The sequence below is a fragment of the Pyrus communis genome, chromosome 8, assembly GCF_963583255.1.
Source record: "Pyrus communis chromosome 8, drPyrComm1.1, whole genome shotgun sequence".
Taxonomy (NCBI): domain Eukaryota; kingdom Viridiplantae; phylum Streptophyta; class Magnoliopsida; order Rosales; family Rosaceae; genus Pyrus; species Pyrus communis.
The window spans coordinates 8,686,403-8,705,898 of record NC_084810.1 but is presented as its reverse complement, the minus strand read 5'-3'; the positions used below and the strand labels follow the sequence as shown (position 1 = coordinate 8,705,898).

The 19,496-nt window shown below is 36.1% G+C and overlaps 1 protein-coding gene across 1 annotated transcript; it reads right to left on the bottom strand.

Moving 5' to 3' along the window:
- Positions 1-640: 640 nt before the first annotated feature.
- Positions 641-6,216, bottom strand: LOC137742901 (uncharacterized). Its single transcript, XM_068482841.1, has 5 exons — positions 6,204-6,216; positions 4,311-5,281; positions 3,554-3,791; positions 2,491-2,654; positions 641-1,798 (listed from the first exon to the last, which is right to left on the bottom strand). The coding sequence occupies exons 1-5, from the start codon at positions 6,214-6,216 to the stop codon at positions 641-643; spliced, it is 2,544 nt and encodes an 847-aa protein (XP_068338942.1).
- Positions 6,217-19,496: the final 13,280 nt, after the last annotated feature.

The following is a 19,496-nucleotide window of genomic DNA, read 5'->3' as shown; positions in this document are numbered from 1 at the left end:
ATCTTCGGAAAACTAGTCATCAGATTTAGGATCATCCTTGTTGGATGCCTTGATTGATCCACGAAGATATCCCATCTTCTTCCTTCTAGCAATATGAATTTAAATGAGAGGAGCCCACAAATCATAATTCTTCTCATCTAATACCATACCATATTAAAACTTGAGTTATCTGATTGCACCATAATTGGAGTAGCAGTCTTCTCATCTTGTTCAACCATGGGTCCTGCTGTTGGCAAGAAATTAGGCAACAGTGGCATAAAGGATAATCAGTGAGACAAAAAACGGTTTGACAAACCACGGGCAGCAATAAAGTCGTTGTTGATCACTGTTAACATAAATATGAATCTCTAAAGAATACAAAGATTAAGAGCAAAACGGAAGAGTAAAGGATTCTCAGATTTCTTAGTAAAATGAAGAATTCTTACAAGACTATTCTTACTTCATGAGGAAGATTAAATGGCTATATGTACTAACAAATCACAATCACAATTACAATATTACCCTCCAACCTCCTTACTCAATTACCATCCTATCCTCCTTAACAACCTCAATTCCAACTACCTTTCTTTTAACTAACTTGACTCAGCCATGTGTCATTGGTTAATACTCCCCCCTCAAACATAGCTGGGGAAGGCCCAAGCTATGGTTGGGAGTTGCTGTGACCCTGTGATGGAGCTGTATTACTTTCGTTCGCCAACAGTGGTTGATGACTACTCAGACCTCTGGTCTTGAAAGCCCCCAGAGTAAGATGAAGACAGTGTTTTACAAAGATAGGACTGTGAAGACCCTTAGTAAAAACATCTGCAACCTGCTCTTCAGTTGGTACGTACTGCACAGTGATATCACCTTTCTGGACTTTCTCTTGAACAATATGAAAATCGGTATCCAGATGTTTGATCCGAGAATGAAACACTGGATTGGAGCACAGAGCTAAAGCAGAAAGATTATCACAATGAAGTTTAGGTGGGAGTGGAAGAAACTGATGCACATATTTGAGTAATGACCGTATCCAATATACATCAGAGGCACAGTGAGCTAAAGCTTTGTATTCAGCTTCGGTTGAACTTCGAGAAATTGTAGCTTGTTTCTTGGACTGCCATGAGATAGGATTAGATCTAAGAAACACAACAAAACCAGTAATAGACCTCTGTGTATTTGTATCTGCTGCCCAATCAGAATCAGAATATGTAGCAATGTTAAAATCAGATGTTCTGGTATACGTTAAACCACAGTCTAAAGTTCCCTGCAGATATCTCAGGATTCGCTTCACCAGATGCATGTGCATATCTGTTGAATTAGTCATATACTGACAAACAACATTAACGGAATAAGTAATATCTGGGCGAGTGAAGGTGAGGTACTGAAGGGCTCCCACAAGACTGCGATAATGAGTATGATCAGCTAAAAGATTACCTTCATGTACAAGTAACGGAGAGTGACGCTTGGATGATGTTGATGTGGATTTACAAGTCTTCATCCCTGCTTTCTTGAGTAGCTCTTTGGCATATTTTGACTGTGTTACCAGTAATGAACCATCAGAATTATAGTGAATTTGCAATCCTAAGAAATATGTTAATCTGCCCATATCCTTTAATTCAAACACTTCAGCAAGATTATTGATAACAGATTGAAGCTTGCATGAGGATGAGCCTGTGAGGATAATATCATCAACATAGAGAAGAAGGAGAATAACATCCCCATCATCAACCTTCACAAACAAACTAGAATCTGATAATGCAGTTTGGAAACCAAGTGCAAGGAGAAAGCTTGTGAATTTGGAATTCCAGGCCTGTGGTGCCTGTTTAAGACCACACAAGGACTTAACCAATCGGCAAACATGATTTGGATATGTAGGATCAACAAACCCCTGTGGCTACTTCATATATACTTCTTCCTCAAGGTCACCATGAAGGAAAGCATTTTTAATGTCCAATTGCCTCAAATGCCAATTAAATTGGGCTGCCAAAGCAAGAATTATCTTGACTGTAGTATGCCGGACCACTGGACTGAATGTCTCAGAGTAATCCAAGCCCTCATTTTGTCTGAACCCTTGGGCCACCAAACGTGCTTTATACTTAGAAATGGTGCCATCTGAATTCCTTTTGATTTTATACACCTATTTACTCCCAATAACATCTCCATTTGATGGAAGAGGAACTAGTCTCCAAGTCCCTTGAACCTTTAAAGCATCAAATTCCTCATGCATAGCGTTTTGCCATTGAGGGACAGTGGATGCAAATCGAAAGTGTTTTGGTTCTTCAACTTCTCCAATGTCAGCAAGGAAAGAGAAACCACAGTAATCCATAGGAGTAGCCGAGACTAAAGTAGAGTCAAGTTGAAGAGTTGACAGTTTACGAAAATGTGCAACAAAAGAAGAGTAATCCTGTCGTGGTATAGCCTCTGTTTTGAGCCTTGTTTGAATTTTAGTAGGCACATTTGAGACATCACAATTACTGGCCATGTCATTAAAGGGGATAAAGGGAGAATTACCTGTAGTTGTGCAGGATCTAAGATAGGAAGCAAGGGAACTGTACCAGATGGAGTAGAAAGAGTAGGTGTTGATGCAGATTGTGTTTCAAATTCCTGTATTTCTGAGCCTTGATGTAGAGGACCAGATACATGATGAGGAACTTCAGAGGATAGAGTGTGCTCAACTGTACTCGGATGAACCATAGTATTAAGAACTGAATGTCTCATAGGCATAGGTACAAGAATAAACACAGGCACCGATCGAGAACTGGTAGTAGCAGATTGTTCTTTTTGTAATGATTTTGAAAGTTTCATGTAAGGAAACATAGTCTCATCAAAAATAACATGTCTTGAAATTATTGACTTGCTATTTATTGGGTTATAACAAATCACCACTTTGTAGCCCATTGAATAGCCTAAAAAAACACATATTTCAAACCTTGACTGCAATTTGTTGGCATTATATGGTCTTAACCAAGGATACACAGCACAACCAAACACTTTTAAGGACTTGAGATCAGGTTGTTTAGTATAAAGTCTATAATAAGGAGACTCCATAGAATTAGACTTGCATGGCATTCTATTGATAAGGAATACAGAATGTGCACATGCAAAATACCAAAACTCAATTGGTAACTAAGCTGTGATCAATAAAGTGATTACAGTCTCTACAATGTGTCTATGCTTCCTTTCAACCAAACCATTCTGTTGGGGGGTATATAGACATGAGATCATCTGTTCTGTCCCTTTTGTACCAAGAAAGGTTTTAAATGAGTGACTAACATACTCTCCACCCGTATTTGATTGTATACATTTTATAGATATTCCAAACTGTGTATGAACGAAATTGTAAAAGTTGACAAACACAGAAAGGAAATTTGATTTATTGCACAGTGGGAAAATCCAAGTGTACCTTGTGTATTCATCAAGAAAAGTTACATAGTATCTATATTCTTCTGAGGACTTTACAGGAGATGGACCCCAAATATCTGAATGAATCTTCTCGAAATGGGAAGTACATTTATCAATCCTAGAAGAAAATGGGAGTCTTGACATTTAACCTTGACACAATGAGTACACATACTATGTTTATCATCTACATCAACTGATATACCAGACTGTTTCAACATCACAGCTATTATTTCATTTGTAGGATGACCCATTCTTTGATGCCAGATGCTGGATTTTACCATTTGTCCAAGAAAACCAGATGACTGCTGAACTGCAGAGTGCATTCCTTTTGAACTTTCGACTACAGGAATTTGAAACAATTGTCTTGGTCTACTCTTTCTGTGGTACAGAGTTTCCCTTGTCTTCTTGTCCTGCACAAAAAACTCACGGCCATCACAAATGAACCAGCTATGGTTATCAGCACATAGTTGTTGTACAAATAATAAACTTCTGGAAATATTTGGAACATGTAACACATTATTAAGAACAAGATCACTAGCTTTAGTTTTCAAAATTGTGGAGCCAGTATTAGCAATAGATAACCCTGTGTCATTGCCAACAGTTATTTTTTCTAAACCTTGGAATGGTGTAACTTGATTGAGAGAGTCAACATCGGTAGTGATATGATGAGAGACTCCAGAGTCAACTATCCAAGCATCATTAGGACTAAATTCTGTTTAATGTTGTGCTGCCATAGCATTGAAAGATGGTGGTGGTGGTTGTGCTTGATAAGCATAGTTACTTTTGTGATAACATTCCAGAGCAGAATGACCCCTCTTTCCACATATCTGACACTTAACAATGAAACCTGGGGATGGCATAGTTGAATTCTTTCGAAAACAGTTCACTGCAGTGTGACCTCGTTTATTACATATTTGACATTCAACCACCACATTGGATCGAGTATTTGTGTTCCCAGACCACGCATTAGATCCATTATGCCTTGTAGTATTAGCTGGAAACCCAGAAGAACTACCAGAGTTAAAAGATTTGCCTTTATACCCACCAGTCAACTTGAAATTGGTGTTACCCTTGTAGCTTGAACCATGGAATGGCTTATGTCCAAACTGAGGCCGTGGACCAGTATTAGTACTCATAAAACCAAATCCATAAGAGGGTGGATAAAATGTTGAAGGATCAGGAGGAAATGGTTGAGAGAACTGCTGCGGAAATGGCTGCAAATATGGTTGTGGTACAGAAAGAAATGGTTGTGCAGTTCCAGGATAAAGAGACTGAGTTATAGTACCTCCAATAGTTGATGGAATATGACTATGCCCTGCAGGATGAGATGTGGAACCAGACCCGGAGGAAGATCCAATACCAGAAGAATTCATACCATTAACATATAAAGCTGACATATTTTGAGACAACAAGTTTATTTCACCCTCAATTTCCTTCTCAGCACCCAACAACTGTGCCCTGAATTCTTTTAAAGTAATAGAAGACTCCCTAGCCAATATCACAGTTCTTATAACAGAATACTCCTTAGGCAAACCTGCCAAGCCCGCAATTATAATGTCATTATCAGACAGTAACTCACCAACTGCAGTTAATTGATCCCTAATACTCTTCAATCGCAACAGATATTTATCAACAGTATCTGTACCATTTTGAATAGTGTGCAATTCAGTTTTAAGATGATTCACTTTAGACTTAGAAACTGATGCATACCTATCCACCAGATTATTCCATGCCTCGAATGCAGTTTTACACCCCAAAACATACTCCATAGCCTCATCTGTAAGAGTGGCCAGTAACAAGCTTAATAGCGCCATATTCATAGACTCCCATTCAACATAACCTGATGTAACCTCAGATGCTATCCCGAATTCTGTATTAACCACATACTTTGGTGGACACCCTGTTGTACCATCAAAATAACCAAAAAGCTTATATCCTTTAAGAACTGACTGTTATCATCCTACAACTTTATAGTTAACATTCCCAGTAAATTATCTACTTTAAACGATGAAGATGCCATCTTTAGACACCAATGCAGTAAGAATATCACCCAACAAAAAAATTCGCACTAAGAAACACTAAAATCTTGATTTCTTAGGAGAATGACACTCCAAGATTCACAATGTCAGAGGAGAATGATACTCCAAGATCCACAAAAACAATAACACTTTCGTCAACACAAACTTCAATTCTTAGAGAATGATACTCCAAGATACACAGAAAGAATGATACTTCCTGAAATCAACACATCAAGAACTAAAACCTAAACCCAAATCTCATACAAATCACAACCATCACAATTTCATAACATCCAAACATTATTGCATTACGAACAGAAACAATGTCACCTGATACACAACGCAAATACCCCAAAATCCTCGACGCGCACAACTCCAAATCTACAGCCCACTCTGGATCTCACAAAGCCACGCAAAATCTGAAGCCTGTGCGATTCTAAACACCAAAAACTCAATCGTCTGATCTCTGATTGCCCAGAACACACACTGAATAACAGCGGAAGATTTCTTCAGGATCGGAAATGGTGACAAACCAAGACCGGCGATGATACCATGTTAACAGAAATATGAATCTCTAAAGAATACAAAGATTAAGAGCAAAATGGAAGAGTAAATGATTCTCAGATTTCTTAGTAAAATGAAGAATTCTTACAAGACTATTCTTACTTCATGAGGAAGATTAAATGGCTATATGTACTAACAAATCATAATCACAATTACAATATTACCCTCTAACCTCCTTACTCAATTACCATCCTATCCTCCTTAACAACCTCAATTCCAACTACCTTTCTTTTAACTAACTTGACTCAGCCATGTGTCATTGGTTAATAGATAAAATAAGATGCAACAATGACCTTTTTAAGTCACAGCACGACCAACCCAGATAGGGTTCGGTTTTTCCTTTTCTCTGGTTTTCAACTAGGTATGGTGCCAAAAAAAAAAAATGCTTTTGATATGTATATTCTTATCAGAAATAGGTATTGATATACAACCCATCCTAACTAAATAGGGAAGAATAATTACAGTAGATTACAAAAGGATATGCCCAGATTACATGGGACCCATCCTAAACTAGGAAACTCTAAATTATAGGAAATTATACAAGTCAACAATATTTTACTAAAATTTCCCTTCATACTTCTGTTAAACTTAAAAAGGCATATTTTTAGTTATGCTCCCTAAACTTGATTTCAATCCCATTTTGTTCTTTGAAACTCAGAAGTCGCTACTTTAGTCCTTGAAACTCAATTTTGATCCCACTTTACCTCCCAAAAACTCAAAAGTCACCACTTTACTCTTTGGAAATCGATTTTGATCCAATTTTGCTCCTTGAAATTCAAAACTCATCACTTTACTCCTTAAAACTTTAAATTCACTTTAAATTACCTTGTTTCTATTTTTTTAGAATAAGTTCATCCATTCAAAATTTATAATTGGTAATATGCCAAATTTCCCCCTAAAATATAAATAGTAAAAGGAATTAAACGAGCCATCTTCTCTCTTCGCTAGCCACCTCCATTAAGAACATAATAACATAAGAAATGACAAAATCAATGGAACTAATATGAAGGTTACTGGAGATGGAGGGAGAACGATTGAATGCCATATGATGTTATTAGATATGTTAGCTTTATACTTGTGTCAAGTCAACCATAAGTGGGCCCTAATTATGCCACATAAATAAACTTACAGGTTATTTAACGGACTACATAGAAACAAGCCGAAATGAAGTAACTAATGAGTTGCATGAAGTAGAGTGATGACTTTTGAGTTTTAGGAGGCAAAATAGAATCAAAATTGAGTTTTAGAGAGCAAAGGGGTAACTTTTGAGTTTCAGGAGGCAAAGTGAGATCAAAATCGAATTCTAGAAAGTAAAGTGGTGACTTTTGAGTTTTATGAAGCAAAATGAGATCGTAAGTAATACCTTGCTGGTCATACTTGAGGATTATAGCTAGTAAATATAGACAGAACCGTTTTCCAAATCATATGGGAATCTTGCTAGCGCTCTTAAAATATAATGTCGTGACGAGGACTGAACCTGACAATTTCTAGTAGGCGTGCAGCCAGAGTTATATATAGTTTTGATATTTGACTAATTAGTTGGTCAAGGGCAAAAACTTTGAAGTACATCAAAATTTATATATGTTCAGGTTTTGGTGGAAATTATAGTTAAGCCCTTTTGTATGTATCAAATTAAGAGTACATTAGCTGCCTTGAAAATAATGTCGCAACCGTAGCTAAGAATTTAACGGGTGGTCGGAAAGTTGAATTTGAGAATGACATAATTAATTTTATTGTGGAGCGTATTCAGTGATTTTTTTAGCCAAATATTAAGTGATTATTAACTATTTATTCTTCGTGTGTTAGTATAAACGCATAATACGTGAAGAATGAAAATAATACTCACACTTTTGCATACCATTTTTTGTACAAAAACTTCAATCTCGCACAGTTGGTTCATGAACGAAGAAACGGAAGTATCAAACATGCTGTACAAGTGGAGTTTTTCTCATTGCAATAAGAAAAAACCATGAGTTTCTATTCTAATCCTTCATTATGTGTTACCTTTCTTTTGAAACAATTGTAACTCTTTTTATAATTAATCTGGTGATCCAATTCCAACCCACACTAGGCCTTCTAATTTGGCCACCAGAACTTGGTCCAAATAGCCTTTTGCTTTTCCCTGATCTTATTCCCTATCAAACATGTAGTCTTTTTCTACATTGGTTTTCGGTTTTCTCCATGCCATCTTATTAAATTCCACCGTCGTCCCTCTATGCTTTTCAAACACTAAAGTTTTTCTTTAATATTGGACCTAACGTTGAACCCCCATTTCCATTTTTTGTTACTATACAAGCAATGCCATGCTGAATCTTATGTCGACAGGGTCTCATGCTATTATATCTATTTTAATTGTTTTTTTTTTTTTTTAACTTGGTGAGCAAGATTCTTATTAATAAAAGTAGGTCTTCTCAATTAAAACTGTTTAATAATTCATAGATACGTCTAGTTTCAACCCTTTTCTAAAAAATTCTGCCATTGGAATTTAGTTTTTATTTGGAATTAGGCCATTGACGTTTGAGGTAGGGAGAGTTTGTGTTATGTAAATAATAAACACATTTAGTGACTTTTCAAAGTTGTCACATATAACTCAGACTAATTAAAAGACCTTGAGGTAGAGATAGTGGTGTTGATTAACTTCAATTACACATTTAGCATGGATAAATTTTATAATTTATGTAGATCACCGCAAATGCTCAGAACAATTCAAGCAGATGATTTGTGTACTAGCTAAATAGAAAACTCCGATTTTCCAAAGACTACACCTTCGATTCAAATCCCTTACACCAGATAATTAAGATAATTAGATAATTAACATAATGAAACAACCACACAGAGAATAGTTAACTCTATTACTAAGAGAACACACAACTTTTTTGATCAAGTTCCAAAACCATCATACTTACATAAAGCAAATAAAACTAATTATAAAATTGGGATAAAATGGTAACTCTCTATAATTAAACCCTAACCCCTAAATTTTGCAGATTGCTTAGTCATTCATAGTACAATTTTAGTAACATATATTTTTATAATTAATGAACCACACGTCTATTTAATACATATAAAATACAAGAGACTAAAAGATCTCCAACTTAATTTATTTTTTTACGGATATAATGTACAAAGATGCATAGGAAAATGAATTATTCTTATTATAGCAAATGGTAAAATACGTTAATTACAATTAAGTGAACAAGAAAATGCACAAATTTGGTTGATGGAAGAATTGTCCAATATAATATGTCTAACTCAAAGCCACCATTTAAGACTTTATGAGAGCAAGCTCCGCCAACCAATCCCTTAGACTCTTAGTTAGCATAGGTTTGAGTATCCCATTGAAACTCTAGATTGACTCGACACTTATAAAAAAAAAAATGTTCTAAGAGCACAATTGATTTGTGCTCTTTTTAATTCATTGAGCACATATATGTATTTGTGATTTTAAATGTCATTGAACACAAAACTATCTCAAATGTGCCTTCTAAACAAAAAGGCACATTAGTTTATGGCTAAAAAAATAGTGTATTTGTGGCTATTAAAATTTGAGCATGCAAAATTGTGTCACTATTTATGAATATCAGTAATCATAATTTTTTATTAACTGACAAACACACGAAAAATATTTTCATGCTCTTTGATTTAGTATATTTAAATCCTTCTGTTATTGGATTTGTGCAACATGCGATTGTCAATATTGCAGGCTGCATATTGTGATATTGATGACTTATTCGTTGGACTCGTTAGCAAGTGAGGCCCATCTATGTTAGTACGTTAATATTTTATAAATTACACCTTGTGCCTAATTAATTATTGTTTGGGGTTGATCCAAAGACACACACATTCTCGTAGTTCTCATCGCTATGATCGCGTGGATGCAAGTGGGACAAAATTCGGAGTTACAACGAAATTCTACGAAACGATGAAGACCAAAGCCAATTGGTAATTTCATTATTTGTGAAAGGATAATGCTATGGAGACCAAATTTGCAAACCAAATGATGTGTCACCAATAGAAAATAAGCACGTTAACCAACATTTGAGTAATAATCTAATCATCAACAACCACATCATTTGGTCTACAAAATTTGGTCTCCCTAGCATTACCCTTTGTGAAAATATCTCATCTGCCACATGAATTATTTTAACATTATTTTCTAGTTGGACCCACCCACGGGACTTACTCCATTGGTTTGTCTTCATTGTGTACCCATCCCTTTCACTCTCTATCACTCTCATTTCTCTCTAAAACCTCTAATAGTGTGTTTGTTACACCTTCTTAGGAGGGACTGGCTTGGACTGGCTTAAGTATGACTATAATCCTATGTTTGGTATGTTTCTTGACTAGAATAAATGGGACTCACTCGGACTAACAGTCCCTATGTGCTTCGTTAAAGCTCGTTATTTAGTCCGGAGCTTTTGCTTGGTATTAAGTGGGACTAAAATAGAATATGATGCCGACGCTTGCTACACCTTGACATTCACTCTGCATTCTTCTTTTGTGGCGCCATCACTATGGCCAGCTTGTCAGCGTTGCTTGCTCTTCCGTGGCCCAAGCCTGGGAGAGCTGAAGCGGCGCTGCTGTTGGCTAAAATCGCGAGTTGATGGAGGACCTGGCAATGCTTCCATTGGTGGCGTTGCTGACAAGAAATAGATCGAGAGGTTGACGATGAAGGTTGAGGACATCTGTTCAATTTTATGCGATTTGATTATTTGGTTACAAGTTAAGGAGATTTGTTCATTTTTTCATACGATTTGGTTGCTAATAAGATTGAAGGAGAAAATTAATTAGTTTTTAAAAAGTTAAGATAACTATAAAACAAGTGAGAAAGACGGTGAGATTGCGGAGATAAAAAGGTAAGTGGAGGAGCTTGCCGAAGAAATCGAGAAGGGGAACAGCAAAGTTTGCTGGGAGAATGACTGTAGGAAGAAATTAATTTTGATAAAAAAGAAATTTAATTTAATAAAAATTATGTAGTACTTTTTTATTTGTAGTCCAACACTACACCAAACGCTTCATTAAGTCAATCCAATTTAGTCTAGTCTAAGCCAGTCTAGTCTAAAACTAGTCCATTCTGATTTAGTCCGGTGCAACAAACGCACCCTAAAACTCTCCTCTCTTAACTCTTTCGTCCCTTTCTTTTCTGCAAATGCAGAAAAACACAGATTGCAACCACCGTCATTCCCCCCGTCAAACTCAAAACCACCACCACCCTTGTCCACCTTTTCTTACCCGAAATTCCTCACTTCTACATCCTCAAAATTCGAATGGGAACCCTCGAACAACGAGCTTCGTCATGGAAGAGGGTTTTTCCGATGAAAATCTTATCGATTCCGATGAAGGTGAACCTTGAAAACATCACAAATGGTTTATCTTGTCATTTTGGTTTGATTTCTTGGCACCCTTGTGGTTTTCTCTATGATTGTGATTTCCGGAACGAAAAACTAACGTCTCCAATTCCCGACGAGTTGCAGGAAACTCCGAAAGGATTCTAGCCAAATCCTTCCAGGTCTGTTGCAGTGATTTCCGTCGAAGGCATAAAAACAGCCGAGACCATCCAGGCCATTTTCCTGTCATCTCCGGTCGGTTATTGGCCTTGAATTTGGTATATATCTCTAGCTTTAATTTGATGGATTTCAAGTTTGTGGTTGATATGTGGGAGGAACAATTTATAACAACACATTAGATAAAGAATAAGAATCATGATTTCAAAATTTCAAGACCATTACTTTCTTAGATTTAGTTGACTTTATTTTCATAGAAGAAGATATGTATTAGGAATTGTTATTTTCATTATTCGTATGAATTCATTGTTTGTAGAACTTGTTTGTAATATTTGAATTTGAATTGATTTTTTGTATGAATCGACTGTTTGTAGAACTTCTTGTTTTCATTATTCGTATAAAGCAATTGTTTGTAGGAATTGTAAAAGCTTGTTTGTAATATTTGAATTTGTTAATATTTAACTTATTGGGCACAATAACAAAATTGTGCTAACATGGTTTGGAATAGTCATCTGACATGGTGTCAAAATAGGGGCACAAAATAGCTCTTATTTGTGCCAACTCTTAGAGCACAAAACACTATATTATGCCCTATGACCAAAGAACACGCTCATAGAGGGCACATGTAATATTTTAGTTGTTGCACTATTACTATTGTTATAGGACACCACATATATTGGTGTCCTTAAGCCTCATAGGGCACACATATATTTTTGTGCGCAGTGATCATTTTTCTTGTAGTGTGAAGTAGTGTAAGGGTCAAATACTTTAAGCCTAAGTGCAAGTAGTACGGTACGAATTCGCATCTTCATGTATACATAATACAAGGATAAATAAATTCATCCACATTAATCTTTCCTTTAACGGGACAAATCGACGTTGGACGAACCTATTAAAATGGTGCCTAAAACTAGTTATCATCATAAAGGTGTCAAAGCCATGCAGATAGAGATCCACGTCCTCAGTTTAGATGCATGGACTGGTCGCTCATCACAATAAGCTATTTTACTGATTATCCAGAAAAGAAAAGAAATAACGTTACTTTGCTTTTTAGTTATGATCATTGCCACGTTATTATTAATCTATGTATTATAATATAAATAATTAATTATTTAATATTTTCGGGCATAGTACTAGTAAATAATACAGTATTGTAAAGTTCTTGAGAGTCTATATATCCGAGTGGAGTGGCGAGGGATGAATGGTAGAATAATATAAAATATTAGTAAATATAGAGTTCATATTTAACAGAGTTATAACGAAAAATATGAACTCGTTTATACTAATCGATGTATATTCAAAGTCTAAGTCTGCTGCTTTGTTTGCATGGTTTCAGATTCCTTACAGATTCACATAGACAACATAAAAAGTGTGACCTCCAACTCTTACAGGATTAACTTTAGTACTACTTTTCCGTGATATTTGAACATTCATAAAAATTTTGTTAAGTGGACGAGGCAAGATGTGGGAAAAATGAGAAGGTCGTGACTGACTTTATATGTAAGAGATAAGATATTATGGGCATACCAAGTTACGTCTTTCTATGGTTTTGACTTCATCATTTGGATGTTTTTATACTTCGTCGATAAGAAGAGGAGGTGATAGGGTTAACTATTATCTTCATCAAGTAAATAATTGATGTAATATATGTAACAACATCATTTTTCTTCACGAAACATATTATTGAAGAAACAGTATTACCTTTTTCTTACACAAATGTGTACAAAAGAAACTTCTCTCTCTTCCAACCCGATAAAAGTTATTGTCAAAACCAATATGCTTTTCAAGGACATTATCTCCAGCCGCGTTGGGCATGAGCTTAACTTTAGGTGCCCTGATCCCCTTTCTCCTACCTGACATTAGTAGGAAAAATTATTTGCGCGATGAAATTTTGTACAACAAAGCAAATTCATCATGCAATTTACACTAGCGCAAAGAATTTAGCTAAAGGTTGCGCAAAAACAGCTGCCAAAAATAAAAGTAAAAAAACTTGTGCGACGAAGAATCGCATCGCACAAGACAACTTTGCATGACGAAGGCATACTTTCGTTGCGCAAAGAGAAAGAAAAAAGACGGGCAAGGTGAGTTTTTGGAGCCAATAACTTGCGCAATGAAGATTTTCCCGCTACAATCTCGCACAAGGACATCTCGTCGTGCAATGAGCTCTGAAGTGGCAAGTTGAACGTTTCTGGCAATGTGATTACTGTAGCCTTTACGTGACGCGGGATTCATTGCCTTACTATCTTGGGCTACGAACCCTTCATCGCGCAAAGTGATTTAAACATGGCAGATTAAACGTTTCTACCCATGTAATTACTACAGCCTTTGTGCAATGAAATCTACATCGTGCAAAGGTCCCCTGGTTATATAAAGTGATAGGTTCTCTCCCTCTTTTACTCACATCGTTTTCCTCAAAATCCTTTATTTCCCCTCGTTTTCTTTTGCCCCCAAACCACTCATATCCATGTTCGTACTATGGCCGATTCCGCCTATGGTCCGAGTAAGGGGTGTGAGGGAGAAAGATCTGGGAAAAAGAAGGCAAAGATTACGCATACATGTGGCAAAAGAGAAAACAATGATAGGCATAAGTGAATCAACTTGAATGATTTTAGGGAATCTAAGAGGGAGTCGCAGGCCAAACTTGTGTATGAGATTGGGTATATATTGCGGAACAAATGTCCTACGGTCGAGTGGATGTCTTGGAAGAAGGTGTTGGATGATTTGAAGAAGTCTATGTTAGATGACTTAGCAATAAGTGGGAGTTAATATATTGGTAATTATTTTTGTTATATAATATATTATAATGTTTAATTTTGAATTTTGAATTTTTTTTTTGCATAAATAGTGGTATATTATTGATGAAATAGAGTTGAACCTAATGAGTTTTGTGGATGATATATTCAAGAGGCATTACCTGTCACAACCCGTCCTGAAATATTTGTGTCGATGGCATGAAATTACTAAAGTACCCTTGAACAGTTGTGGCATTGTGTGGTTTAAGTTTTGGATGTGGACAATATGTTAGGTCCCTATCATTTTGGACCCAATTAGAACTTAGCTTTTTGTGGTTTTTCGTTGGTGATCAAGCTGGACCACACACACACAAACACACTCCCACGTACCATACACACAAACACTCAGACCTCTCTCTCCTCTCTCTCTCTCAGATTTTCTTCCATTTCCGTACAACCGTATGGACAAACCTTCAACCAACCATTTCAGGCACGGATCGAGGTTTTAAAGTTAACATTCAAACTCCTTGCAAACCTAGGAGTTGATCCATACCTTTGTTTGGACTTAAAACCTTCAAAAACCCTAGTTTCTCACGAGCTCCGATTTGGGTATTGTTCAAGCAATCATGATCGTGAAGTTTTTGGAAGTTTTAAAGCATCTAGGGAGCTTTAGAACGTCTTCACAAAGCTCGGAGAAGAAAAAACGAAGTGTTTTGGACGTCGGGAAGTGAGTTTGGCGAGTTTGAAGTTTGGCCGGATTATCGTGGGTTTTTCTGGTGAGATTCCATTGTATTTAAGTCCTAAAAGTGGTAAGGTTCTGTTTTACTCGTTGTAAGCTTCATTTTGATACAAATTTCATGGTTTTTGGTTAAGAATAAGAAATATATGAAGTTTTAAAGTTTTTTCAGAAACTGGCGAAAATTGAAGTTACAGATGGCGACGACTGGCGAGGCTCGTCGGAGAAAAAGACGAATATTCCGTTAGAGTTGACCAAATATTCTAACGGCGTCAAGTAACACCGTTAACTTTTGTTAAGGTTTTTAACAGAATATTCCACAAAATATTCCTAACGGCAGTTAACTATTCCGTTAAGGTTGGCCGTGTGTAGGGGCGCGTCTGGCCGTGCCTTGGCCGGCACGTGGGTGGTCGGAAAATTTTCTAAAAATATAGGGATGCTCATGGTGTTGAGTAGATTACGTTGGTATATTCAAACACCCTATTTAAGCAATGTATGAGAAGTTATTACCTAATTTTGGTTTGTGCTTTAAATTAACGTTTATATAGTTGTCTCGCTTATAGTTGAGACCTATCCTCAGGACGAGCACAGTCAATCAAGGCTTGGAGGCTACGACCCTTCCACATACTAGTGAGTAGGCTTTTTATTTTCCGTATATACCTATATACTTGAGATTTTTCCCAAAAAATCGATTTAAATGAATTTATGTTTAGAAATGTGATGCATATTGATTTATAAGTAGATCATTGAATTAATATAGTATGCATAAATGTGATTTGATGCTGTGGACGCTCAGGTAAGTACCAGGTGAGTTGTAGATTGTTTATGTAAAATTGTTGATTATGTGAGATGTGTTGAGAGCTCATAAACATGCACCCCAATGTTAGTGCTCTTGCCATGGTTAGGGCACAATCCTTCAAGTGATGTTCACCTCCTACACCATACGCTCACCTTGGATCTAAATTAGGTGCACAGTCCTGTTGTACAGACCACTATAGGTGGTTCCGACTCGTAGGTGACCCGCGATTATTCGCATAGTCTTCTTGTGATCGTAGCACTAGAGCATATTTATTTACACCCAGTCCTGCCGCTATAGGTGGTTCCGACTTGTGTGCAGGCATGATGTATGAGCTAGGAGTTCAGTCGTACAGGCCACTTTAGGTGGATCCGGCTGATATGTTATTTCTCATTGATCTATTTTACTTGAGTTACTTATTCTATCGTATTAAGATATTTGGCATAGCATATTTATGATTAAAGCTTGTTGAGCATGGTTTTGAGATACATATATATATATACATACATACATATTCTATTTTATGGGAAATTATACAGGTTTTGTGGCAAGGGGTTAGAACATTTGAGAAATGAAATGGTTTTGAAAAGCTTTGTTTTTGCCTACTCACACTTTCTGTTTTGCGCCCCTCTAGGTTCTAGTTAGGAGTGCTTTTTGGTGGCTTGTGAGGAATCCACGGTAACTTTGACAGATTATCACCATTGTATGGTCACCTTTGGGTGTTGTATAATTAGTATTTGTCCTGCTGGACTGCACTTAGGCTACTTATGCTATGGTTGTATTATCACACTTAATCTCGCACTAGCATGTTATCTTAGCTAGTACTGCTAGTAGTTGGTTTTTATTTATTCGCATTATTATTATTATTATTATTGCTTTCGCACTGTGCACATGGCTACGTCACCCTCACGTGACGGCCAGCACACCTTGATTTCGGTCGGTATGTGTCATTACCTGTAATGGAAGTATGATGTAGCCTAATATGATGAAGCACCACCGATAGAGTAGTTTTTATTTTTCAATGTTATGGACAAATAAATTAGTTTTATAATTATGTATTTGTGGACAATAGCATTAAATAATTACTTAGTTTCTATTATGAATAATAATTTAATATGTACTTTAAGTATTTATTTTCTTTCGTCTCGAAAACAATTTCTCAAAATACAAGAATTGATAAGGTCATCAAACTTTGCAGCTAACTAGCTTTTCCAAGTAGCACATATTTTGTAGGGTTTAAGGGAAAGAAAATAAATACTTAATGCTTCATCGCGCAAGTCTTTGGGTGATGAATTTTTCATCACTCAAGGGACCTTTGCACAACGAAACAAGGTATTTGTCGCGCAAAGAGGTTCTATGATCGCCGGTGGGATTTTAAGGCACAGTATTTACCGCTCACGTTGCGTGACAATGGGTTCATCGTGCAAAGGGTTTCTAAAACAAAAGGTATGACACCGCCAAATTTGTTCCTCGTTCTATTTCTTATCGTTTCCACAAAGAGAGAAAGTAATCCAGAAGAAATTTCTCTTAACAATCAAGTATAGTGAAGACTTTAGCATAAAACAAACATGTTTGTACCATCTGAGACAAAGTTGGACATTTAAGATTCATTAAAAGCTCTCTAGATCAATCTTGTTGGAGTTAAGTAGTTTTAACAAAATGAAGAGCAATGCTATAGATTAGAGTATTGACTGCATCTTCTTGTAGAATAGGCTCACCATTATTATCTCCAACTACGCTCGTAGCTCCAAAGATTTGTTCTTTAGCTTGGTAGCCAGATGGAAATTTCACCATCCTTGAAGTTGTCTTATAAACCCAGCGACTATGGCCTGAGCAATTTCTCTATTAGAGTTGCAGTTTAATTTACTGGCTGATGGAAACATCATGTGTCTTACAGTATTAACGATTTGATATTCAGTTTGCCCATCAATATTTCATTCAACTATTGCTTTTCCATCATATTTGATGCTTTCACCCATATTATTTTCTTGCATATCAACTGATAAAAGCCAAAGATAGTAATTTTTTGTTGGGGGTGTTCTTTAAATCTTTTTCCCAAATTTTATCCTATTTAGTCCTAGTTCAAGACCTGTATTAGTAAATTGTTCTTCTAAATTTGAGAGGTTAGTTTCAGTAATCAATGAAACTTTAGAGTTCTTGTCAAATATTCTTATAGAAGTTATTCTCTTAGCTAAGGCATTTACAAAATCATTGTCATCTCTCAAAGTTTTTCCTAAACTTGTGATATTTTAGGTAAAGAAGTTAAGATGGTTTAAACATGGCTGGACTGGGCTTGTTATTTGTGTTCTTACTGTTAGAAGCTTTTTCAACTTGATGGCCTAGGTTCCTAAATTGTTGCATTTAGTAAACCGTTTGTCTGAAACAAATTCTCAATTTTGGATGTTTGCTTGCCTAATAAAGGAATACGTTGGTATAATTATTTTGTTGTAGAACAGCAAAAACTCCATTAAATAGGGAAGTGATGGTAGCTTAACTATCCTAAGCCATTTTAGGTACTTCCTTATATTGAGAGGCAAAATTTCCTCTTTTATTCACTAGAGTACCCTTTTTTGGAGGGTGAATTACCTTTTCTTCTTTTCCCTCCTTAGTGATATAAGTTCTGAATAGATTTTCATTGACACTTATATACTTAGCATATTCAAAAAACTTCCATTTTTTGGCACACCATTCATACCAAGTAAAGAACCTTGTATTAAACTCATTTTCTTTCATGAGCTGAAAATGGGCTTTCTTTAAGAAAGCTTGCCTTTCTTGATTATAAGTGTTTTCAAACCATTCTCCTTTTTAAAGCATTTTCTTCACTAAGATAGTCTAACTTGATAAATTCTTTATCGGGTTCGAACTTTGTTATGACAAAGATGTTAGAATCCACAACAGACCATCATGGTTTTGGTTGTGGAGGATTTCTTATAGGGGTAGTGGCTCCAGTGTTTCAACTTTATAAAGTAAAACTTGTACTTGCTCACTAGTTTGCCTAAGACCTTCAAAAACAATTCTCTCACGATCTTGCTCATAAGAGTTTGATCTTGTTGTTGGCCATCCAAATGAATTTGTTCAAAAAAGAAGGGGTCTTGGTGCATCAAAGAATCAATGCTTAATTTAGAACCAACACTTAAACTAGCCATCATTTCACTAGAAAATTGTATTTCAAAGTCTCCATCTTCGTATTGATTTATATGAATAGGTTCTTTATTTTGAATTGGTTGAGCTAGAGTTGCATTTTGCAATCTCCATCTTTTAGGTAGAGTAACTTCATTCCACCTTATCATTTTAGGTACCACTATATGGGGTTTTCCTATGTTAGCTTGGAACAAAGGGGTTTGTCCCTTAGTATCCAGAATTGTTTCCTTAGGTAGGAATTCATCACCTTATATGAAATTCTATAGTTCACAACCAAATGTTATGATCATGGTTCTAATCATACCTTTACGTATCAATGCTTAGGGTGAGAGTCTTTAAGCCTCTGGGATCAGATAACGCAACAGAAAAGTTTGTGAAACAATTGAAATAGATTGGTCCTTTACTAAGAGATAACTCTAGTAATCTCAACATGGAATTAACAAAGTTTCCATGACATTTATCTATCAAACATAGTAGAATGGAGGTATCTAACCTTGTTCTTGTTAACGATTTTATTGCTACTTGAATCAGACCAGTATGCAAATAGTTACTTTTCGCATATGTTGATCTAGTTGATTTTATAAAAGCAATTGAAAATCTGCACTAACACCAGTAGAGACCGTT